The sequence below is a fragment of the Neopsephotus bourkii genome, unplaced genomic scaffold (genome assembly GCF_033783945.1).
Source record: "Neopsephotus bourkii isolate Nb327-2 ecotype Australia unplaced genomic scaffold, CSIRO-AGI_Nbou_v1 NB_196, whole genome shotgun sequence".
NCBI classification, from domain to species: domain Eukaryota; kingdom Metazoa; phylum Chordata; class Aves; order Psittaciformes; family Psittacidae; genus Neopsephotus; species Neopsephotus bourkii.
The window spans coordinates 13,734,304-13,758,582 of record NW_026900709.1 but is presented as its reverse complement, the minus strand read 5'-3'; the positions used below and the strand labels follow the sequence as shown (position 1 = coordinate 13,758,582).

The 24,279-nt window shown below is 38.8% G+C and overlaps 2 protein-coding genes across 7 annotated transcripts in view; one reads left to right on the top strand and one right to left on the bottom strand.

Annotated features, from left to right (window-relative positions):
* Positions 1 to 6,593: 6,593 nt before the first annotated feature.
* Positions 6,594 to 9,985, bottom strand: SPC25 (SPC25 component of NDC80 kinetochore complex). The gene is made up of 7 exons (XM_061343270.1): positions 9,948 to 9,985; positions 9,445 to 9,599; positions 9,289 to 9,354; positions 8,369 to 8,509; positions 8,112 to 8,210; positions 7,727 to 7,825; positions 6,594 to 6,747 (listed from the first exon to the last, which is right to left on the bottom strand). Exons 2-7 carry the CDS (start codon positions 9,593 to 9,595, stop codon positions 6,614 to 6,616), a joined length of 690 nt encoding a protein of 229 aa, XP_061199254.1. The 5' UTR covers positions 9,596 to 9,599; positions 9,948 to 9,985; the 3' UTR covers positions 6,594 to 6,613.
* A 402-nt stretch (positions 9,986 to 10,387) lies between these two features.
* The window catches only part of G6PC2 (glucose-6-phosphatase catalytic subunit 2), a 28,212-nt gene continuing 14,320 nt past the window's right edge, over positions 10,388 to 24,279 (top strand). The window contains exons 1-7 of one of the 6 annotated variants that reach the window (XM_061343228.1): positions 10,388 to 10,551; positions 15,439 to 15,543; positions 16,004 to 16,077; positions 16,399 to 16,508; positions 19,498 to 19,609; positions 20,499 to 20,614; positions 21,664 to 22,589. In XM_061343228.1, the coding sequence (XP_061199212.1) occupies positions 16,028 to 16,077; positions 16,399 to 16,508; positions 19,498 to 19,609; positions 20,499 to 20,614; positions 21,664 to 22,175 (900 nt within the window). In that variant the 5' untranslated portion in view covers positions 10,388 to 10,551; positions 15,439 to 15,543; positions 16,004 to 16,027 and the 3' untranslated portion in view covers positions 22,176 to 22,589. The other 5 variants (XM_061343235.1, XM_061343244.1, XM_061343252.1 and 2 more) reach the window with 5 other exon arrangements.

The following is a 24,279-nucleotide window of genomic DNA, read 5'->3' as shown; positions in this document are numbered from 1 at the left end:
AATTAGTTATTAATATGTCTCAATCATAGTATATAGAGAGAAGCTTGTAGTGCATTTAATATGGCATTTAAATTCTGTATTGAAGAGATACATGATGAGATTTAATTATGTAGTAATGTCTTTTGCTTCCTATTCCGCATATACCCCTCGACTTATGTACCACAGGGAAAACCACTGTGTACAGAAGATGGCTTGGGATAATGTGAAAAAGAGCAAGAATTTTTTGATGTACTGCCTTTAAGTCTGTTAAGGTCCCTCTGTACAAGAAACAGTGGCTCTTAGAAGATGACGACAGGTGGTCTGAGCTGCTTTAGAAGAGCTAAAAGGTGATGGCACAGTCTACTGTGGTACAGAAGGTGAGTGGAAGGAATCCAAATGTTTTAACTGTGCCAGATGGGCAAATTGCCATATGGCACGGTAGCTCCTCATGCTGTGATGAACAGAGGCTGGGATTGTGTAGGAGGGATTCTCATTCCATACTGTTAGTCCTGGCTCTGCTAGTGTGGGTGAAGGGTTGCTGTTTCCACAATTGCTGCTGTGTTTTTTGGTCACCTTTGTGCCCTGTTCTGCAGGATGTTAGTCCTGTCCCTTGACAGATTTTACACTGCCTGCCTTTGTCATTGGCTTACCTTCTTCAGTGGATTTCACAGAGCAGGATGCCAATTTGTGCTCAGGTATAGAAGAGTGCAGGGTGGTTGTCGTATGGTTGTTGTAGATTGTTTTCCACAGAGTTCTCATGCTGGGGAATTTTAGAATGTCAACACAGAAAGTATGGGTGATGCTGAATATACTTTGGTATGTGGAATAGGTGTGAGGCTGGAATGCACACTAGGCAAACATGCCATGTCTAGACTTCTTACCTGTTGCTGCCCTTCCTTGTAGGCTATAAAATCCAGAGATTACAGTTCTGTGAAAAGTGAATTCCAATAATCCAAAACCTATCTGTGAAAAGCAAATTGATAGAATGGTAAGTATTCATTAACTAGGCAGAATAATGGTATACTTAAAGTGTGTGCCATGCCAGGCTCATCTGTGCAGAGCTTTGCCAATAGAAGACAACAGTGCCCACAGGAGGCTCTCTTGCAGGGAGCAAGGATAAGGCTCATGCACCTTCCAGCTAGTAGCTTAGAAGGCAGCTTTATCACTATAGGATAAAATACACTTAAGGAAACTGTTTTATACCAGTCTTCAGCCCTGAGTCTGCAAAACCATTGATGATTCTTGTAGAGGGATTGCCTGAATGCAGAGTTGTGTGCAACACTGAGGTGTTTGTAAGGTTCTGACTTTCAAATACAATTGTTTAGATGTGACACAGCACCATCAGCTTTTAGTCACTTGAAAGTGCAATATAAAATTAGATATTGCAACACAGTTGATTCTTGTAGTTTTACCTGCAAGAGCAGCATGATCAACTTACAATGTTAGTGCTATAGTTCACCAGTAAGATGAAAAGGTAATGTACTTTTTAATGCTGCTTGCTGGCAACATATATTTATATTCCCAAATTAATACCCTTTCCTAAACATCTGAAAAACAGCACTGTACCTCCGATCAAAGTGTAGAAAATACGACACAGGTTATTTTTCACACCTTCCAAAATGGAACTGAGCAAGGCTCCTGTACAACTGCATAACAGTAGCATTTTTGCTATATTTAGGCAACTTTATGTAATCTCCCCACATAAAAAAAATCATTCTAAAATTCAAAGATGGAATGTGAACCTTCTGTAAATAAAATTGCATCAGATCCCTCCTGCATTAACCTAACTAGCAACTTTCTGTCCTGTGTCTGAGCTTCTTTTAAAGATAACCTCCCCTTTTAAATCCCAGTAATAGTGATTTGAATTACTGTTGCTCTCCTAAAGTATCCTTGAAAGAGCTGCTTTTTACCAAAGAGGCTTGCTATTTTACGGTTATATTTGTGTAGTCTCTCTTCTAGTTTTAATTTGAACTTAAATCAGCCATAGTAGATGTTAGTGTATCTCATTTTTATATGCAGTTTCTCACTGAACAATCTCTGTGTGAGATGAGTGCCCACAGCTGTTATTTTATGGAACAACCTAAACCATATGTGAGCTCCAGAAAAGGATTTGCACATTAGTAGTCCAGATTGCTTAAAGGTCCAACGTTTGGTCCTTCAGCAATGTTGTGGAAGTGATGACCCAAGTTGTACCCCCTGGACCGGCTGAATGGAAAAAGGAGCCAGGACTGCTGTTCAGACTAGAAGCAGCTTCCACCAAAGAAAGAGCATGAGCATCATTGATACTTCTCATAGTTAAGATATGATGGGCTGCGTTACTCTAGTAACCAGTCCAATTATCCAGCACAAACAAGCTATTTTGCATGGGAGAATTCTTATATAAGAACTCATCTGTAAGATTTGACAGGTAGCTACTATAAAATGCAAACTACATGATTCAGGAGAGGAAAAATGGGTTGATAACAATGACATCAGCTGACACCACGATAGGATTAACGCATGATCAAAAGCAAGATTGGATGAAAAATTTTAATGCTTATTCTGCACCAGACGATACAGTTGAGAGATGATAGTTGAGAGAAACTTCAGCAGGAGCAGCTGAGGAAAGCAAACCAGCTTTCTCATGTAAACTATATGAGAAATTGCATTGGCTGTAAATTTGGTATTTTGATTCATTGTGATGCCATTAGCAGAGTACTTACTTTGCAAAAGTGGTCCCTACTGTAATACAGTCCCAAGCAGACTTTTCAGAATTATGGGTGATCCTTAGAGAAGTCTGGAGCCTAAAATGACAGGTAATTGCTGCAGAATTACAGTTGATACCACTGAGGATTGCATATCAGAAGAGGTATTCCCTCTTTCCTTCAGAAACATGATTTTACCAGATGACTTGTCTGCCTTTGCACTGAGTAGAGGAAAATGCAGGCTAGTAAGTCATGCGGATACTGAAGACTAATGTTAAAAGAATACAATTACCAATCTGATGCATTATTTTTCCATTAATGGGGCTGTGTTAGGCAGAGAGTTAGACAAGCAAGTTTATCTTGTTAGCTTCATTTGGAAAGTTAAGTATTAGTTACGTGCATATTTTATCTTTAATCTATCAGATAAACATGTATGTGAAAGTATTGTGCTTTAACTTGGACAATATATCTACCACCCCTGAGGTCACCACTGTTACCACTTTTACCTACTTAGCCAAAAAGTTCATGCATGCAGTCTGCTCTTAAATGCCTGGAATCCTTTATGATAGATGCCATTAGTGTAACATAAGTGTAGCATGCTTTTAACTCAAAACAATAATGATGTATAACTGGTGTTCATTCAACAGTACTATTTCTCTGTCAAGCCAGTTAGTCCAGCTGGAGCTGTGGTGCAGAAGATACTGGGGAGTGAAGAACTGAGCCCATGATCCAGTAGCCAGTGCAAAAGAATCCATTGAGGCAAGTCAGTCAAAGAACATGTTTCCATGTAGAGAATTGTCCATTTAACAGTCACAAATGAGGCATGTCAACAGCAGTTAGCATTGTTCAACATGCTGTGACTGAAGAGAAAGGAAATCAAATTAACACTAATTTTATCTTCTTTCAGTTCATCGTTTCAGTGCATAGCCACCTTAACATATACATAAGGTCACACAAAAACCTACTACACATTTGCATGGGTTGGAACTAGTTGATCTTTAAGGTCTTTTCTGACCATTCTATGATTAAATACTATTTTTAGTGTTGTCAGTCTCCCTCACAACTTCTGAACCTGTTGCTCAGTTAGCCCAAATTTGAAAAAGAGGTAAAATCCAGGTAAAAGGGAGAAGCACAAATCAGTGATCCGTACTGGAAGAAGTGTAGGCTTTAGCAGCAGCCAAGCAGAGACTAAACTAGCATTAACTCAGCAGTGGCACTGGCTCTCATCCATGAGGGAGACTGTAAAGAAGAGCTGGGATATTGCAGTGAAGAGAATGGAACCATTGAAGGACAAAACCACAGATCTGTAGGAACTCAGGCTTTATTGCCTGTGCTTCTGCTGGAACAACTTGTTTCTAAACTCAAGACTCAAAGGGTTCTTTGTGTATAATTGTTAGTGATGCAGGATAATAAAGGACAGAAAGATGGACTCTCACTGTCTGGCAATGAGTCATTACCCCCAGTCCTTCAGGCATACGATCCTGTTTCAGCAGTAAAACCTGATGTAATTCGATTACAACTATCGCTTTCAAAAAGGTAAGAGTATTACCATAATTATTTAGTATAGTTTATTCATACTGTTAAAAAATGCACTGTAATCTGCCTGTGAGACCAAGTGATTGATGTGTGCATGTGTTTGTTGTACTGGGTTCAGCAGGGCTTTAAAAAAGTTATAAATCACTCACAACTGAGTTCAGTGGTTTGAGTGTTGCAATTACAGGACTAATTTAGACAATTTCAAGGTATTGAATAAATTAATAGTTTATTGGAGCATTAGAGAAGACTGTAACATCGCACAATTGGAATATGACAGAAGCACAGCGTAAGTTCTATGTCTTTCTTAATTTTCACCAGTGTAGCCAATACTTGTTTGTTTGCTTTTCAAAATACATCTAGCAACATCCAACAGCATTTAGGAAGAATGTCAACAAACTCCGCTTAGCCACCTCCACTCTTGGTTGAGTAGGTATGTAACAACTGTTTGGTTAGCCATAAGGACTCTGGCTAGCATACAAACAGCAATTGTGATTAAATTCACTTAATACATACATTATTAATGTTATTTCAGGGTGTACTGCCAATATTTAATAAATTCAAACTTTTATTTGTTTACATTATGTTTCAAGACAAATTTGCTGAGGTGCTGAGCACCAGTAAGTACAGCAGTTTTCTGTATGGGCAGCATTAGTTGATGGCCCACACACTTCAGGCTTGACCTAAGTACAGATCAGCAGTTTGAAAGGGAGAGCAATGTTCAATGGATAAACTGATTTATGAAAAAAGCCTTTACTGACCTTGACTAAAATCGATGACTGCCTCAAGATAAACCTTATCCTGCTGATAGAGCGCTAGCACCAATTGGAGGGGGCTGGTTGATGGTGTGTCATGGTCCTAAGCTGCATATTCCTTTTTTGTGCAAGAGCTTTCCCATATGCTCTTTGGGGCATTGCAGTTGGTATTTGTTTGCTAATCAGTACTTTGGGGTCCCAATAACTGTATCTATCTGTATAGCTGCATCTCTAAGCAAACATAAGCAGGTTTACTGTTCAAATTCCAAGGAAGTTGCATACATTTAAACTACACACAATAAACATTTCAGATTTTATTTCTTGCCTTTGGCATATGCACAGAATAGTTGCAACCAGGCACACTATCTTTTCTAGCAAATACTCCCTAGGAATGTAAATTCCAGTGCAGTGGTTGTCGGATAGTTTATGTTCTGTACATAGCAGTCTTGGCAGAGTAATTTTGTTAGAATCAATAAACCAAGACTCATGCCTGGGATGAACAAGAAAACAAAATGGCAGTAAGCCTGAGCATTTGTATTTGTTACTCAGGGTGTGTTTCAATATTTTAAGAGTTATTTTAATTTAAAAAGTGCTAGAATTTAAGTACTTTTTCACAGGATCTTCTATGGGTTGGATATTTTTAACTCTTTGCATCATTAGTTTTCCATTTAAGTGGTCTTCTACTTCACTATAATTTTCAGTACTGACTTTAGTAAGATTTTATTTGAACTGTTGTATTACCAATTTAAGAGTAGTTTCCTTTCATGTTGCAGTTATCTATTTAACTGTGGAAAGGAAAAAGCTATACAAAGAAAATAGAAAAAGAACAGTTCTAATCAAAGCTGAGTACTATGGCAGTAATACTCTTCTTTGTAAGCTGCAAGAAGCATGCATCTATTTGTAACTACTATATTTTATACTTCAGGTTTTGCCTTAAGATTTGCGATGACAATAGTCTGTCACTGCAACATGCTTTATGTAAAGGAAAATGAATAGTCTATTCTAAAACATGCTAGGGCTGGTAATCTTATGAGTGTTACTTTGCCACTGCAGCTGAAGTTTCAGGCTAGCTCTTCTGCCCAGCTAGGTGGGTTTTTTTCCTCAAGAATAGCATGTACATCAAATGGTTCTGTTACTAAAACATAAACAGGCACCCAGACAAGAATACACAATAAAATATATAGCTTGACAGACAAAAAAATAAAAACCATGATTTACATACATGAAAATGAGCTGTAACATTGGAGAGTACAAGATGGTAAAATTTAAGTTAGCTACCTGCGACACAGGTAACTGAACTAATGGCTGAGCTCCACTGCATCGTTTTGGTAGGTTTCAGGCCTATCCAGCCACATACAAACCTGAAAGACGCTTTTAATGCACATATTACAGAAAATACTTTTTAATGTCTTCCTGGGTTAGCTTAAATGAGGTCATTACATCATTATTTGCTACTGAATCAAAACATACATGACTGGAGCCATTCAGTAAGGCAAATAACTATACTGTTATTCAAAGAATGATCCAACATGTCTCTCCATAATAGTGGACTAAAATACCATTTTCATTATTTTTTATTGAGAAATTAGACACAAGTAATGATATGCTTTCACGATAGAGGAAGAAAAGACTGCTGTACATCTAGAGAGATATATGCTTGGTTTATGTAGACTGTTTACAAGATAAAGCAACAAAAGCTTTTCTGATGTTGGCAACCATTGCAGAAAAATTGTTAGTTTCTCTCACTTTGACCTGGAGCTCTGCAATACAGTCCAGAGGAGGATTACAGGAAGTCACTAAAACAACATGAATTTCCAAAGATTAGACTACTATAAAAAAAAGAAGTATCTGTATTACTGTTTTTCCACACCTATGAAATACAAAAGCAGTTTATTTTTGTATTTTTAGCTTCCTTATTAGCCCATTAAATCATTTTCTTTCAGCAGACTAAGCCTCAAACACCACACATTATTTTTTTTTTTATTTCTAAGCCTCCCATCCAGTGCCATGCTCTTGCTTGAATTGTTAAAGCAATTCCCAGTAATCCATAGCCTGCTCAAAAATTGAAACACATTCCTAAACATTTTTGTTGCTCTGCGGGAAGGCAGATTGGAAACGTGTGTAGCCCAGCATGTGATAAACTTTTAACTTCATCACAGTTTAGACTTGAATTAATATAACCAGAAATCTATACAGTCCAGGGCATAGCAAAGCAACAGTACTATTTGTCTAGGCACTACTCAGCACAGTACTGAAATTCCTGCTACTGTTACTCATAACTGAAGTAAGATCCATGTTGCAAAAACAGCTTTAAGAGCTAAAAGGCCCCCTTACAGAGGGGGAATGGTGGATTTCAAGTTTTAATCTTTCTCCTACATCAAACAACTGTAAGGGCTCCCCTCAGCTAACAGGGAACGTAGTTTCTCCTGCCTTCTAGACCAACTTGAACTATGCCTGTCAGCATAAACACTCACTTTAGCATTAAGGGAAGAAGCAAGACTACAACTGACATCTGTTTCTCTGTGCATCTCTCTCCTGCTTTGCTTGACAAAGAGTAAACAGTGACTCCACAATTGGAGGGGAGTGAAGCAGTTGTATTTTCATACACACTAACAAGAGAAGATACATTAAAAAGAAATAGTACTATTGCTAAATTTATCACTCAGAAATTGGAAGATAAAGGCTACAACTAAATGGCACTTTATTCCCCTCCCACCCACCCTTTTTTCCAAATAGGGGCATCAGAATCTGCTTAAACAATTAAAATTCACATACCTTCATAATCTCCTTGTTCATTTATGGAAAAGTTACACACATATGGTTTGTCAGGATCTTTGTGGTCAATGTGTCTGAATATAAACTGTAATTGTTCATCTAAAGCAAATACAAACACCATTAACCTCTGCTGGAGAGTCACAATGATGACTAAAAAAAATCATGATGTGAAGCTATAATTTCAATTGATGTTTGTAGAACACATACAAGTTAAGCAACCCGAGTCTCTCTGAAAGACAAATGCATTTTAACATACTGTATTTTGCCATTTGAGAGCCAGTGGTAATACCTGGACTAAGACAACTCTTCAGTTGTCTAAGCTAGGATAGTTTTCACTGCACAATCCAACATTAACCAAATTGTATCACTGCACATAGAAACTTACTGTGCGTTCTGCGTATCTCCAGTCCAAGCCTCTCTTCGTAGAATGTTTTCAGCTTGCATAGTTGTTCTTTTCTCTCTTCAATGCTTTTGGGATTAGAAGCTATTGGTAGAATTTTAAAAGCCACCATAAATACCAAAGTAAATGTGAAACAAGCACATTAAAAAAGATTTGAAACAGTAGAAAAACCTATCAAGAACAAGTGTTGAAAACAATTCCTTCTCTAATCAAGAAAATGTATTTATCTTTTGCTTGCTTACTTTCCTTCTTCATCTGTTCTTTAAGCTCTTGGATGCTGTCAGTCAAGTCCTTGTTTTGCTGCTTTTCTTGATTAAGCATAGATTTTATTTCTGTCAAGCGCCCTTCATTTTCCGATATGCATTCGCTCAACTGGAGCATCTCTAAAAGGAGGCAAGTAAATATGAACATATACAGTTGAGTAATTAGATCCCTGATATTTAGTACTCAGTAATGTAGTCTGAGATCACTTATTTGAATAAACGTCAGTTAAATGCATGCTACCTCAGATGAAGAGTGAAGTCACCATAATTATACTAAAAGCATCAAATAAAAGCTGAAAGTTACTCAGAAGAGAAGCTACTGAGTAGTGGGCTCCTCCAATACTTCAGTCGGATGTAATTTGTTTCTGGTGCCAGTATTATAATTATCTTCAAAGCATGAGGATTGTGGATCCTGTACACAGGCTAACTGACAGAAAGCGAGGAATAGAAACACTGATAGTAGAGTTCTGAGGTTTAACTACAAATTCAAAGAAGTTAGTCCTACACTGATAGGCTGACTATATTCTATTACCAACATGGAAAAAGGTGTAAAAAAAATCCTCACAATATTTAACTTTACTAAGCAATTTAACCTGTTTTTCCTATTGCAATCAACAAGTTCTGATTCTTTGTTGTTTTAAATGCATAGGCACCAAGACCAGTATACATAAAACTTCTACTAGACCTTTATTTATTTGCATCAGGAATGAAGTTTTCCAACAAATTGCTTTCGACTTGCAACTTACATCCTGTAACCAACCAAGTATGTTTGCTTTTAATTCTACTTTCATTCTGAAGTTGTTTGTTTCCTTTTAAAGTGGGAAGTTAAGCATATTATTCAGCTGTATTAAGTTAAGTTTAGAAATATTAGACACAGTGAATCAAACACCATACAGTACCATTGCTGTACTCCTGAATCTTATCAATCATCAGGTCCATTTCTTTCAGCTTCTTGGACCATTTCTCTGCAATGAAAAATTATTTCAGTTATCTGAGGAAGCATGATGACAATTTGAAAAAAAAGCAGAGGTAAGAGGAACATAGAGCCTTTTTACCTGAAAGTGTTTTTATGAACTCCCTGCATGAATCTCTCAGTGCTTGACTCTGTGTGATCTGTTCACTCACAATACCTTGTAATTCAGTGCAAAACTCTTCTATTTCTCTTTCGAAGAAAGCTATTTCATCTTCTCCCTTTACGTTGGCCATCGTGCTACAACAAACGCGTCAGTGAGTAAATAACAGTACCGGAACACCCAAGCCAATCGCAGAAGATTACAACTACAGGATAAGCCTTCAGGACTGGTTTTATCTCTTCAGATTGTCACGGCCTCTTCCCCTATGTTTTTGTTGTTACCTTTATAATAAGCAGTTAACAGTGGAAGCTGCGTTTCTTCTGCTTCTCCACCAGCGACGTGTCAAGAGTAGGCCCTGCACTGCGTTGTGTTCGGGATTGTCGCGGTACCGGCAGCCGCTCCCGCGGTCCGGCAGCACCGCGCCACGCCTCGCCTCGCCTCCACAGGGGCACTCCTACCCTTCGCCGTTCTCCCGCGGGGCTTACCGCCTTCTCTGTCCGACGAGCTGACAGCAGCAGCTGCCCCTGTGCTGCAGTACGGCGGTGCACTATTGAGCTGAGCCCTGCCTGAGAACTGAGACTGCATGAAAGGCGGAACACCAAGGCCGCCGTAACCATCAGCTTTTAAACCGCCAACACCTTCCCGCCTCCGCAATAGCTGCTTCCTAACTGGGCACCGCTTCTGCCCGCCTGGCAACAAACGGGCTGCTGATTGGTTCAGTTACTCTTAGTTTCGGCCGGAGGCGCAGGGTGTGTTGGGAGTTATTGTGGTAATGGTCCATCCTAGAGAGAGGCGGAGCTGCGATGACGAGTAGAGAGGGCTGGCGCGGTGCGGCTAGGCTATGGAGCCGTTTGGGGTTTGCGGTGGGGGTCGGTGCTGGTGCTGCAAAGGCGAAGCAGCTGTAAGTCGGCCACCTTTCTCTGGGAAGTTCCTGTTTGGATTAAGACGTGTTCTCAGGGACTGCTGAAGGGTGGCGGTTGTGCTGGCTGCCGCGGCGGGGAGCGAGGCCGGTCAATGGGGAAAGCTTGGTGCTGTTTGTGCGGGTTACGGTTCCGTACTGAACGAAGTCAGGCTTGAACCGGGGAGCAGGTTAGCTTCTTTACGTTCCTGTGAAGTTAGAACTTGTTTCTAACGTTACATTTATTCCCAGAACGTATTTGGGTAACTTAGTCATGAACGTAATACATAAACAGAAATACAGCCTCATGACCTAAACTAGCACAGGTCATATGCTGCTGAAATCCTCCGTTAGGTCCGATTAGGAACGGTCTGTAATCAGAAACACTAGCGCCTAACCTTGCAGTAACTCTAGCCCAGTCGCTTGTTCTGATTGATTTTTTTTTTTCCCCTCAATTCCTGTTAGCAAGCCACAGAGTGGTCATGGATGTATGAAGCTTCCGTAGTAATTTGGCCTCTTTAGCGCTAAAAGCTTTGCTGCAGATACTGTAATTGTACTGTGTAACCCTTTTGTGCATGTGCCCGCTGTGCAGGGGTGTCTTTGTAACCCAGGGGTACTCAGTTAAACTTCAGGTCTGGAGTACAAGTTCAGCAGCAGAGTGAGAACCTATAGTCAAGCTTAAGGGCAGGCTACTGCCAACCGGGATTTTTGCTTTATTTTATTGCTACCTCAGAGTCCATATGAGGCTGTTCCAGAGCTGGGTGAAAGGGTAACCGAGAACTATAGTTCAGGATTGGAGAGCTACTGCAGCTTCAGTGGAAACTGCTAAGGGAACACAAAATTGAAGAGGTGGTGCTAATAAACAGACTCAGCAGCTTCTTTGGGTAGGTTTCTGACCTCACTGCGCTAAGGCTGGCATGAGGCTAATTTCAGGGATTAGAGAATGGCAATAAAGCAGTGATGTTAACTAAAAAGGAACAAAACCAAAAAGATACAGTGTTGCCCTTGTGGGTCCAAACTCCATTTCTGCTTGCAGTTTATGGAGCTTGAAGGATTGTTAGTCACTGTTGGAACTCTAGGTTGCCTGTGATTTCTAAAAAGTCATAGTAACTAGAATTCCTTAGATGTGACTTTTCTGTGAACATACCAGAATTGTGTTCTATGCGTTGTTTGTATCATTTATGCTTATGCATACAGATACACACAAATATAAGCAAGTATTAAGGTGTGGCAGATACTGTATTGCAAACAGAAGATTTGTTAATTTCCTGTATTTGCATAGTGAACTTTATAGCAAGGGATGGTGACAGTGTGGTAACTAGGAGGATTAGATTAAGATGGAAGAACAGAAGGCAGCTGTTTCAGGTTAGTATTTGCTAAACCTCTACTGGCCAGTCCAACCGTAAAGAAGCCTTACCTTAACTATGGCCACCTGGGTCCAATGAGGAACGCTTGAGGGAATGAAATGTAGAAACAAAGAAAGAAAGAGCTTCTTGAAAGGTTCTTCTTTTCCTAAATCTAAAATTAAGATGTATCTTCTCAGTATTTCATTTGGAAAATAATCAAATCTAACAAAATAGCTGTCAGCTGTTGTATACAGTGTGCTTGTGAACTTACTAAATTGCTGCTTAATCCTTGTTGCTGCTCCAGTGCCAATGGAAACACTGATGTGGAAATTAATGTTATTGTTCAATTAACTAAGCATAATGTACCAGAAAGTTCGGCCTGGTACATAGGCCTCCATTAACAGTGTTTTAGAAAATGTTTGCTTTGATGGCTTTTCCTTCCCTTGCAAACATTTGCTTAATAACATCTGATACCCGTTATGTAATATTTGCTCTAATATGTAGGTGTAAAGCAGAAGTAAACAGTTTATCCTCCCTTCAGTGGATCATCAGCATGATTCTTGTGCCTGAATTTTTATCAAGCATATATAAAGTTTTGGATAGTCTCTGGTTTTGTATGCCTTGGGAAACAAAATGCATCAAGAAAATACCAATTAATTAAAAACTTTTTAGTAATGAACAGGTAGTGTTTTAGAGGTTTTTGCTTTGCACTAATAATTTATTTGATTACGTGAAGGTCAAACCTTGGTTCTGTAATATCAAAACAAAAATTGGATTTAGAAACTTAATAGCATGCACATTCTGACCATTTTGTACAGAGCACTATTTTTCCTCACAATTCAAAGTACTAAAATACAGCAGATAATTTTATTTCATATATTCTCCCAAGTAAGTTTGAAATACTAAGTGCATTACAGAAGCATTTTGCAATGCTTTTCATAAAAAAGGGAGGGGGAAGCCTTTTGAGGGAGTATTTCTTTTTTGTTAGTTTAAAGAAGTTACTTAATACTTCAAGACATTTTGCCATCTTTGGTTATTAGAGCTAGGAAGGTCTTTAATGTTTCAGACTTTTGTGGGTTGTGAAATATCACAGGCAGGACTAGAGATGACTTGCGTGTCAGTTGCTGACAGGCTCTTAGATGAAGCACAATCCATTGTGCTTCCAGGCACAGTGAGAGCATCACCTGAACTCCTGCTGTCACAGAAACCTGTTTACCTGTTCCAAAAACTTCCTGCTTTCTGTTTGTAGATTTGGATTTGGTTGGGTTTTTTTTAACGTCTTTTATTAACATGACTCCTCTGATACGTCTTAATGTGGATATATGAGCTTTTGCAACAGAAATAACTTAGGAGAAAACTGGAGATTGTTTATGTTTGCTGTTAGTCTTCATTATGTCTAAGGTGCTTTCTATATAAGCAGAAAGATAATCATCAGCAAGATCTTTAAAAAGAAAATCAGTAGCAGAAAGCCTTTAGCATTTAAACTAGAAGAGGTTACTTCAATGCAACATTGCCAAGGCATACCTTCACAGGTTATATTAACCTGTTTCTGGAGAACCAAAGTGTGCCTGAGTGGCTCTGTCTAAAGAAGAGTTTAGCCTGAGCAGGTGCAGCACTATCCCAGTGGATAACGTGGGTGAGTGGATTTGTATTTATAAATAAAAAAACATGCAAAAAGTTCCTGTGATGGTTCTGCACATCCTGTGTCAGAGAGTCAGTTTTTCTGATACTATTGAGTATCAATGGTGGCATTAAAGAGAGACTGTAGAGTGATCTATTTTATTACTTGGTAGACTCTCCTGAGGAGATTAAATTGACTCTTGAGGGAAACTTATTTATTGCAAAATATTTTCCCTAATGAAACAATAGTTATTTAGACTTAACATCATTACAGTTGCTGGTTTAACTGCGTACTAGAAGATGACTTACTCGGCCACCAACTGACTTGACATTTACACAAATTATTCTTTATAATCGAGACTGATAAACAGAAGAAAACCTCAGATTCTTCACATTTTTGCATACTAAGCCCAAACATGCACAAAAGTGAGGTGTTGTTTTTTTTTTTAATTGTTATGCTAAGTACTGTTTATCTTTAAGGGAGAAATACTTTTACAGACAGAAAATGTGGCAAAAAGACTTTTTTTTCTGGTAATATGTTATAAAAAGTTACTTGAGAGAGAGAGGTTTCTAAACAAGTACATCCTTGGGAAAGAACTGGGAGAGAGAAAATAAATTCCATCTCTTTTATTTATATGACAGTTTCCTTGCTGGATGCCCTGCAGTGCTATAAGCTGTAGAGCTTTGGTTAGCATAAAACAAATCTTCCCAAATATTTGTAGCTAAAAAGCTAGGAGAAACTGATTGTTGAAATATCCTGAAATTTGGGGGTTGGAAGGGTTTTCCTTGAAATCAGGTGATACCAGTGGATGTGAATAATTCAGTCAATGTGTGCAAGAATGTTAAAGCAGTTCTTCAGAAACAATGCATATAATTTTAAATCACTTTTTAACTCTAAGGTTTTCTACCTGGCTCAATGCAGTGGGTAGCAATAAACATATATCGGATTAAAATCTGCTAAAAAGTTTCTAAAACCAGACTATTAATAGCTAAAGTAAATGCAAGTAGCTGAAGTAAATGTGAGATTGTGTCAGGAAGAAAGGTCTTCTAAGTCCATTTGATTGTCATGCCTTATTTGCTGAATCTGCTTAATGTTTCCATGTGACTTCCCTGACCACACATCATAAAGCTGGGTTAAGCTGCTAAGTCTCTCTTCAGCAAAACCAGTTAAGTAGTCTGTATCTTTGTCTCCACAGCTTGTATAGTTAAAGTGCCATGCAGAAAGCAGTGCACATATACAGCTGCTTTTGTTTTTCTGATTTTAATTGTTGCAGACACATTGATAATCTTTAGTAAAAGATATTAATATGTCTGAATATTGAAGCCTGATAAAGAACTGAAGTTTTCTTCTTGTTGCTCCAATGATATCAAATGATGGTATCGTCAGACTCTTGGTATCCGTTTAATCTTCTCTGGAAAAGAATTTTTCATGTACCTGCCTCACAAACTAACATAAGCTTTTCTTATGCTACAGTTATTAATACTAATATTGGTAAACCTCATGTGCTAATAGGTTATTTGCTGTATACTCTTAAAATCCTGCTATCTGGGAGACTCTCAGTTGTCCTTTGGCTGTTTGCCCTGGAGAACCTAAGTGTTTCACTCATAAATGCTTAAGGATACTCCTTATCATCTGCTCCCAGGTTTGCTCTGGTTTGCGCAGCAGGTCAATTTCTGCCAGGCTGGGCAACAAGAAGGGGGCCTGCAGGAGGTTGGGCTTCAGCTTCTTCTAGCAGAGGTGTGTATGACTTGCATCGTGTAAGCAGCATGCAAGAATGACAGTACTGAATGAGATGACTTGGTACTGTGATACTGTGACTTGTAGACTAAGTTTCATCTGCATTTTGCCCTGAATTAACATGGCCTCTTGTATAAAGGAAACAACTGTTTTTCAGTGCTTTGAGAATATTGATGCTTTAAAAAATAATCTAGATCTGAACAGCATTGTTGATATATGGCAGCTAGCTTTATTTTCCATGGCTGAAAATATTCCATGGCTGCAAAGTATTAGTTACAGCATGGTAGCCAACCTATTTTGAAGTGAAATGTACAGCTTTGATGACAGTTCTGCAAAGACCAATTAATTGTGTATTCTTTCTATCCTTTGTACAGGCAACACTTAACGAAGTATACACATCACTGATGTCCATCCTGCGGAGAAATGAACTGTGAGAAAATCCAAGCAAACATGTTCCAACTGTTCATAGAGAGGATTGCATAAGTTACACGTTGTGTTTCCACAAAACTTTCCCCACAATTTGCTGCTGCTCAGCACGCAGTTCACTTAGCTTCCTCCAATTACGACCTGCAAACAGAAAAGCTTTCCAGTGCTAACAGACTCATGTGCTTTCCTGCTGTTTGGGAGCCACGTGTTCCAGCACGGCTGGGTACACGGCGCTGATACAATATAAAGGCAACGTCAATCACCTGCTCTCATTTTTTAATAGCTCCCCTCCGTGGTTCTTATTCTTCATCATTGGAAACCTAAGTTTAAAGGAACTTTACTATTTCAAGTACAGTTTAATCCATTAAGATGGATCTCCTTCATAGCAATGGCGTGCTTATCATTCAGCATTTACAGAGGGACTACAGGGCTTACCAGGATTTGCTTAATTTTATGTCACACATTGGTGATCCCCGGAATATATTCTCAATTTATTTTCCTCTTTGGTTTCAGCTCAACCAAGTGGTTGGTACTAAAATGATATGGGTGGCAGTCATTGGTGATTGGTTCAACCTCATATTTAAATGGTAAGAAGTTGGATTTATTTTAAAATACAGTATTTTTAATGATGGTTAATATATGTGCCTCAAGCTTAGAAAACTTGCTTGAATAATGTACTAGTAGACTTTGTCCTGTAATTGTAAAACAGGAATTCACAATGAAGATATTTAACATATGTTTGAAATGACATTTTGATAAGACAAGAACATCATATAGAACTATTACAGAATGATTTTGGCATTATAGCTGCTTGTATTCCTTGTAAGAATATTTATCATGCTTTACTGAGGCCTTCTCACATACAAATATTTTTACTGTGTATCTGCCTTTTTTTTTTTTCTGGTCAGGATTTTATTTGGCCATCGCCCATACTGGTGGGTGCAAGAAACAATGATTTATCCCAATCAGTCAAGCCCATGCCTTGAACAGTTTCCTATAACATGTGAAACTGGACCAGGTAAGAAATATTTGCGATTACATTGGCACATTTAATACAGATAGTGGCTTCTGGGGGGAGAGGGTGTGACTTAATAATATTCTCAGAGCTCATGTCTAAAATAGGAGCAAAACACAGGAAAAGAAAAAGGAGTAGATAAAATGTGATAGTTTTGCTTTAAAAGTAAACCCTAGTAGCATGAACCAGCATATCAGAGAGGAATTACAAAACCTGTGTCATGGATTCAAAAAGAGTGAGTTGCCTGCTTTGAGAGATTATTTTTAGGAACAGTTGCAGTGCCAGTGACTTCAGCTTGAGAAGGGAAATACCACGTTGTCTAAGAGTGTTCCAAAACAGACCAGGGGGCTGTTCAATTTGAGAGCTATTGCAATGATTATTCAAACCATAAAGAGGTAGTAGGTGTTCAGAGTAAATAATAATAGTGTCAACGATCAATCATGTAATATATCACAAGTGGAAATGGAACCCCTCCCCCCAGAACCAGACACTGGCACTGAATGGAGGACACACACTTATGTGTACAAATATGGGGGCGGGGAAGGGGATTCTTAAAAAATAAATAAATAAAAAAATGCACCTTTTTGCTGTATTTTCACTTTTTTAATTTCATTGTCTTCTCTGCAATATTGCTCAAGTTAAGTGAGCTTGTGCAACCCTGCCTAATGTGAGATAAGGTAAAGTTGCTTGGAGCTAACTGACTGAATTTAGTTTAATTCCTTTTACAAGAAAATATTGACTGTGGAAACATATGTGCTGAGTGCCTCGTGAGGGCCACTGCAAGCTTTTAAGGGGTTTGCAGAGCTGTATTTTGTTAACAGTATCCTGCATTATATCCCATTGGAATATTGAGCTAGAAGCTTAATCCCTTGTACCAGGCAGGTTTTGTAATGCCTGATCTGCAGCCTGTTTCAAGTGAATTTATTTGGGACCTAACCCAAAGTATTAAATTCCTTCAGATATTTTCAAAAGCCTTTAGAACTGAGCCTATTCAGAACCATGTAATTCCAAGCCCTGACTAAGGAACCAGTGTGTTTCATTTTGATTTATTGAACCAGAAGACCTTTTTTCCCATTATTTTCTTTCTGATGTAACAAGTCATTCCTGCTTCTGTCCAGTGGGTACAACTGTCGCACTGATTCCGGATTTTCTTATAATGGCCACATTTTCTCCCACCTCCAGATTTGCCCTTGACCATCAACAATATCTCAGGCACCTTTCCTTCATTAACAGGAGGAGGTGCCGTCAGCACAGCTGTTAGGTGCACACTGTCAGTGTCTGAGCCTACGCTGTACTTCACACACTTTTAAAGTGTGCAGCTTACATGAAAAGATTAGAGAAGCAGCTGCAGGTGTGAGAAATGCTGCTAACCCCAAATTCTGCGGCTCAACAAAAGGCAAAGCTGAAGGAACTGTTTATATGACTACGTGGCAAGCAATGTAGGACCCGAGTTTGGTTTGTACTTCTGGAATGAACTGAACCAAAAAAACCAGAGCCCTCTTTTCTCTGGTATTTTGTAAGATTTTTGAGAACATAAACCTGAAACTGGCGTTGATGCTGCTTCTAGTCGGTAATTTGCAGACGAGCTCTGAAATGTTTTTCCTAGATTACATTTTCCTCAACAACAACAAAAAAGCTTTCCCAGTGCAGATATACAGCATTGCGGTTTCCTTATAAGTGATGTTTGTTCCATTGTGAGGTTTAGAAGTGTACATCTGTTGTGAAATGAACAATATAGTTGGTAGCTTGATTACTAAAGATACTGTCAAGCAGAGTACCAAAAATAAGTGCAGGGAGCCAGGAATGATTGTGCTTGTCCTCCCTAAACATTCCAGCTTTGCTGCTTCAATGAAATTTTCTTTTGCTTTGCAAGCTACTACGTAGTGCTGGATCATAACACGTTCTTCAGCCAAAATCATTTCTTCTGCCCATGAAATAACCCTGTCCCTTTTACTTCTCCTTTGTCTCCACAGAAAGCCAAACTGTTGAAGTCTGGTATAGACAGATTCCAATGATCTATTTTTTCTCCTTCCCTGGTGAACAGAAGAGAAGTAATTTTAGGAATTGCTTCCCTTGCATCATGCCAGCGTACTTTGTATTTTGGTGATTTCCATGGTTGTAGGAACTTCTCTATGGCTTCATATTGTTTCCAGCAAACTTAAAGTTTGATTCATTAGAATAAAACAAATTACACAAGTATTGTTATATCTGGACTAAAAAGAAATCACTGTTGATCTCTATGAGAGTGTGTTCCCTGTTAGAGACTACTGTGAATACCGCCATTATTCCAGTATGTTCAGCATCATTTCACGTGCCAGTTCCATTAATAATGTTTCCAGGCTATTTGAGGTTGTACACTACCTTAAAAATAGTAAAATAAATCCAAGTAAAGCGTAAAGACACAGTTCTTCCATCACACTTCAGATACAGTTCTAAGTTCATTACAAAACTACCTAAAATGTTAATTACCTGTAATATTATGAATGAGACAGATCATAATCTCAATTCCTAACGCCGTGGTAACTGGCAAAGCAGACAAAAGGCAATTTGGAAGGGCCCTCTAAAGTTGTACCAGTAATTTAGTTTAGAATGTTATAAAGAGCAAAATCTCTGTCACACCCCTAATTATGAGGTAGCCCATTCAAAACCTATCTCATCCAATCCTGATATGTAGCTTCTGTCTTAGGAGCCCTAAGAGACCCCAGATGATTTTTTTTTAATGCACAATCACAATCCAAAGCTAAGTAAGAAAAATACTATGCTTTTCAATCAAGACACCAGTATAAGATAGTTGCTATCAACTTATTTCAGGCAAATACTCTGGATTCCCTTTGGATGAGTCTTCTGAAAATTAGCTTTTGAGAAGTAGTTGATATTCTTTAAGTCTTTGCTAGCCATTCTCTTTCTGAATGATGAGGTGCCTGAGGAACTGCCAGGAGACTTTTTCTATATCACAAATGTTATGGAAATATTTCCTTTTTGTTTTCACTAGGAAGCCCATCCGGACATGCAATGGGATCTTCGTGTGTCTGGTATGTAATGGTCACTGCAGCACTTAGCTACACAGTTAGATGGAAAAATAAATCAGCAGTTAGCCTTCACAGGTCAGTGTCTCTGCTATTCTAACTCATGCAGATGTTTATGTTTATGCTCTGGTTTTAATGGACTTAAGTTAACCAAATACTCAAAGTCTGCTGTGTCCAGCTTGTAACAAACCAACCAACCAAAAAGCACACACAAAAAAAAAAAGAAACAACCACCACCAAAAAACCAAACCACCACAAAACAACAAACCAAGGGCTTATTATGGTCTGCTTCAGCTGGAGAAAAGGAATATTGAGAAGATTTATCCATTTGTATTGCTTGGTGTTTATTAACTTACAGTCACAGCATAAATTGTCTTTGTTAGCTCCTAGTAAATGTTGTGTCATGTCTTCAGTGTTGAAAATTTTGAATTCTGTTGTCTTTATGTGCTGCATCTTTTGGTTAATACATAAATTTACTGCTTTGATGGATGCTGCCTTGGCCCATTTTAAAGCAAATGCGCATAAAGCTGGTGACGGTCAGTGCAGCATCTTGTTCAACCCTGTGGGGAGCTCTTATAACTGGTTTGGTGGCTGTTCTTTCCAAGGTTGTTCCCATGCAATGTGAATTTTGTCATCAGATAATTGGACTTTTGCATTTAGATATGACTTCATGATAAGAAACATGTTCAAGGTACTAGTGCTAATTTAACTCACCACTGATGACTTTTATCACTAAAACCATGGTGGTGTCTTGGAACTAAAACTACTGGGGTGTGCTCCTGCAGCCATAGATGTGGCTGCAAGAGCAAACACTCTTGCTAATGTTCTAGTATCGGCTTCTGGTTTTTAGTCACCTGATTGTAAACTTTTCTACTTGTCACCCTCTGCTTGGTAAAAACATGAGCCTGACAGAAAGGAGCCTGGTGTCAATTAGTAGGTGAAATCTTGTCTTATTTTTCCCTTTTAGACTGACATGGTCATTCCTCTGGAGTATTTTTTGGATTATCCAGATCAGTGTGTGCATCTCAAGAGTATTCATAGCAACGCATTTCCCTCATCAAGTTGTTATCGGAGTATTTGCTGGTAATGCTGCTAGGTTTTTCTTTTCAACGTATATGCAACATCTGAGAAAAACTAAGTATGAGAGATGGCAAGAGATTTTTAGTAGTGCTCCTTAGCTTGCAGCTCTCTAGAAGGATGCGATGATGATAGACTAATGGTAAAATGTGTGAGGTACCTACTGTCTTTGTAATTGACACCAGGAGAGAGCCCTTGACCATGTGTCATTTGATGCTGCGCACTGCCACAGCCTAGCTCCAGCTGGTGTGGCTGCACCTGATCTTTGTCTGGCCCTCTCAGGGGGAAAGTATTTGGTTCACTTCAAATGGTGTCCAGGCATAGACTACCATGTATGCGGTGTGGACAAGCATGGGGCCAGAGGCCTGGAGCAAAACGGAAAACTAGCAGTGCAGACTTCCCAGGGTGATTTAAGAAGTTAATGAATGTTTTTCAGAGTTACTTAAACATGTTTCAAATTGGTATTTAGGAAGTTCAAACTATGAACTACCTCTCTAGTGTTTATTTGATCTTGAGGAAGGCCTTGAGCAGAGCATTGAGTGGGGGCTGCCTGCTCCCATTCTCTTTTAGGGATGCATAGCAGCCTGGGCGGCACTGGCTGAGAGCCTGCAGTCCAGCTCTCCCTTTTCTATCCAGGATAAAATGAGTAAGAAAGAAGGATGTTCTGTGTCTTTTCCTTCAGCACTCAAAGCTTGTGTTGGAACTGGTATTGAATTCTGCATTGCTGGTGCCAGTCTTTGAGTGAGGAACTCTTTTGGAAAAGGAATGTTCTAGTTTAAATCTTTAATAGGCCTGACTGCACCTCCCAGATGACAACCTAAGTAGTGCCTCACACCAAAGTTGTGTAGTGCTTGGTACTGAATTTCTTTCTTTTTTGAGTGGGGAAAAAAGGCTTTGTACTGTACTACAGAAATGGTAAATTGTATGTGTATCTATACTTACCTATATAGAAAATAAATATCTCCCAAAGTCAAGTTCTGCAGGGGCACTATAAAAAGTGCTTCTTCAAAGTACAAATAAATTGTTTCCTGTAACACTGAGTTTCTAATCTGCAGGCATTCTGGTGGCAGAAGCATTTGAGCATACATCTGCTATTCAGACAGCGAGCTTGGGAATGTACATCAAGACAAACTTGTTTCTTTTCATCTTTGCCCTTGGCTTTTATCTAGTCCTCAAACTTCTTGATATTGACTTGCTATGGTCTGTTCCAAAGGCCAAGAAGTGGTGTGCCAACCCAGACTGGATAAACATTGACACAACTCCATTTGCTGGACTGGTGAGGAATTTAGGTGCACTCTTTGGCTTAGGTCTCGGAATTAATTCTGAAATGTTCGTCACGAGCTGCAGAGGTAAAAATAGCTGTAAGATAAGTTTCCGTGTGGTGTGTATAGCTGCTTCTTTAGCTACGCTGCAGCTGTATAATTTTGTTAAGATACCTACTCATACTGAATATTTGTTCTACATTCTCTCTTTTTGTAAGAGTGCAGCTATGCCTCTGACCGTAGTTGCCTTGGTTCCATACTGTGTCCACTCATTAATGAGAACAACTGAAAAGAAACTTAATTAGATAGAGTTTCCAGATGGTTAGCCATGGGGGGGGGGTGGTGTGGATATGAACTGGTCAAGAACCCTCAACAAAAGGCAGTTTTGCCAATTCATTTTATCCCAAGGGCATGCCACTGCATCTTGATGTGATTCTGGTAAGTAACTCGTGCATCCAATACCAGTGCATTCAAGAATGACCTTGCCAGCTCAGAAATACTAACTGCTGATTTTTTTTTTCCCTAGAAATATTGCAACCACACTGCAGTATGGTTAGAAATGACCCAATACTCTGGGTTATAGCAAAGTTTCAAAGTATAATCAATTAGTTTTATGTAGCTACTTGGTGGTCTTTTCGTTCTGTCCATCTCCAGCTGGCTGATGCTTTGAGCGTCAGTTATACATAGTGATACTCAGTATTTAATTTTATGTATGTATATATAGACAGATAGGTATGTGTTAACACTGCTAGAGAAGGGTATGATAGTATCACAACCCCTCCAACTCTACAACTGTACACTGTGGAAAAGGCCAGCATAGTTAGAAAGAAGACTTCAGAGTTAACTTATTGAGCTTCCTGAGCAAAACAGCTTCTGATTAAGCCAGATGATGAAAAATACTGAACGTTTATTTTGATTAGATTCTGTAGAATATGTTTTTGCGTTACTGTGTGGGTTTTGTCATTTCTACCTTTTGAAAGAAGTCACATGAATCATGGCTGATACAGATTAAACCTTTAATGTTGAAATACGGTGTAACAAATCTTTGGATTCTGTACATCTGCACAGAGCAACAAATGAAGAACGTTGTCAATAATGAAATTGTCTCAGCATAGCACCTAGAGAATGTTGTTCAAGTTCCTGTATTGCAAAGGTAAATTAGTCTAGTTCTGTCATGTCAAGTCACACACCTGAGTTGCTGGTAACAGTTGCGTAAATCATGACAATGTGGTTGCAGACTGTCACTGCAAGTTTATATTCTTGTCAGCTTTGTTTACCTGAGTACACAATTTGCTGATATGTTAAATATGTTTGCTATATAAAATGGATATTCTAAATAAAGGCAAGTATTTTCCTTTTTTATTCATTATTTAGCATATGCTGTTGCATATTCATTTCCAGTGCAGAATCTTTAAGCAGTATTTTGCTGATGCCATCTCATAAGACATAATATACAATCAGCATAAAGCTATAATGTGAGTAATGAGGGCAGTGTATGTATGATCTGACAGCAGTAAGGCTTAAAAGATGTAAGCATGATATTGTTTCTAGACTTCCAGTTAGTTGTGTGATAATTGAAATTGAAAGACAGTTAATTGGGAAAATAGGTGAATAGCTTGTGTTGGCCCTTAGGACTGAACATGGTACAAATTACAGAAGCAAATCTGAAACAGGCATCCTTACTCAAGTGCCTGCTAAGACTGCCTTAAGAAAATTTATCATCTGGTTTTAACAGTCTGAGGAGTATTGTGCTTTATGCATCTCCTGATATCTTCTTAAATGGTTCTCTGAAACCTTTCTTCCCATAGCAGGTGTCCGGAAACCACTCTGTTCTATAATTGTGACTCCTTAAGCAAAATTATTAAGCTAATGGGACTAGAAGCAAATAATGAAGTACAAAGACAGCTATGACATTGATTTCTCTCATGTTCAGGTTGCTGTGTGCTTTGTTATTCCCTGCTGGTGAGGTGGCCTACAGAGGTGTCACAAAACTCTAGCTTGGTCTGGGTATCCTGTTCCTCTCTCCTGACCAGCAGTAAGGATTCTTTGTGCACAGCTGTCTCTGCCTCTTGCTGCAGTGCTTGGGCCATTTTAAGATGGGAGTTAAGAGCAGACATCACATTTCTAAGTTCCTACCACATGAGGGTCTGTGCTTCCCAATGCTGACAGAAGAATCTTGGTGCTTCTGTTTGTTAGGATAGACATAACTGTAAATGTAAGATGACAACAAGTATTTCTGCAGTATTGTTCAAGGCACTGTACAGACATGTGAGAAGAGTGCTGTCCTGTTAATTCTGCCCACAACTTCAGTTCTTCAGGGAAAGGAACAAAGATCAGATTCCTGTCTGAACCACCTCTTATTCTTTCTACAGCTATTAAAACATTACTAAAACTGAGAATGGTGCCCAT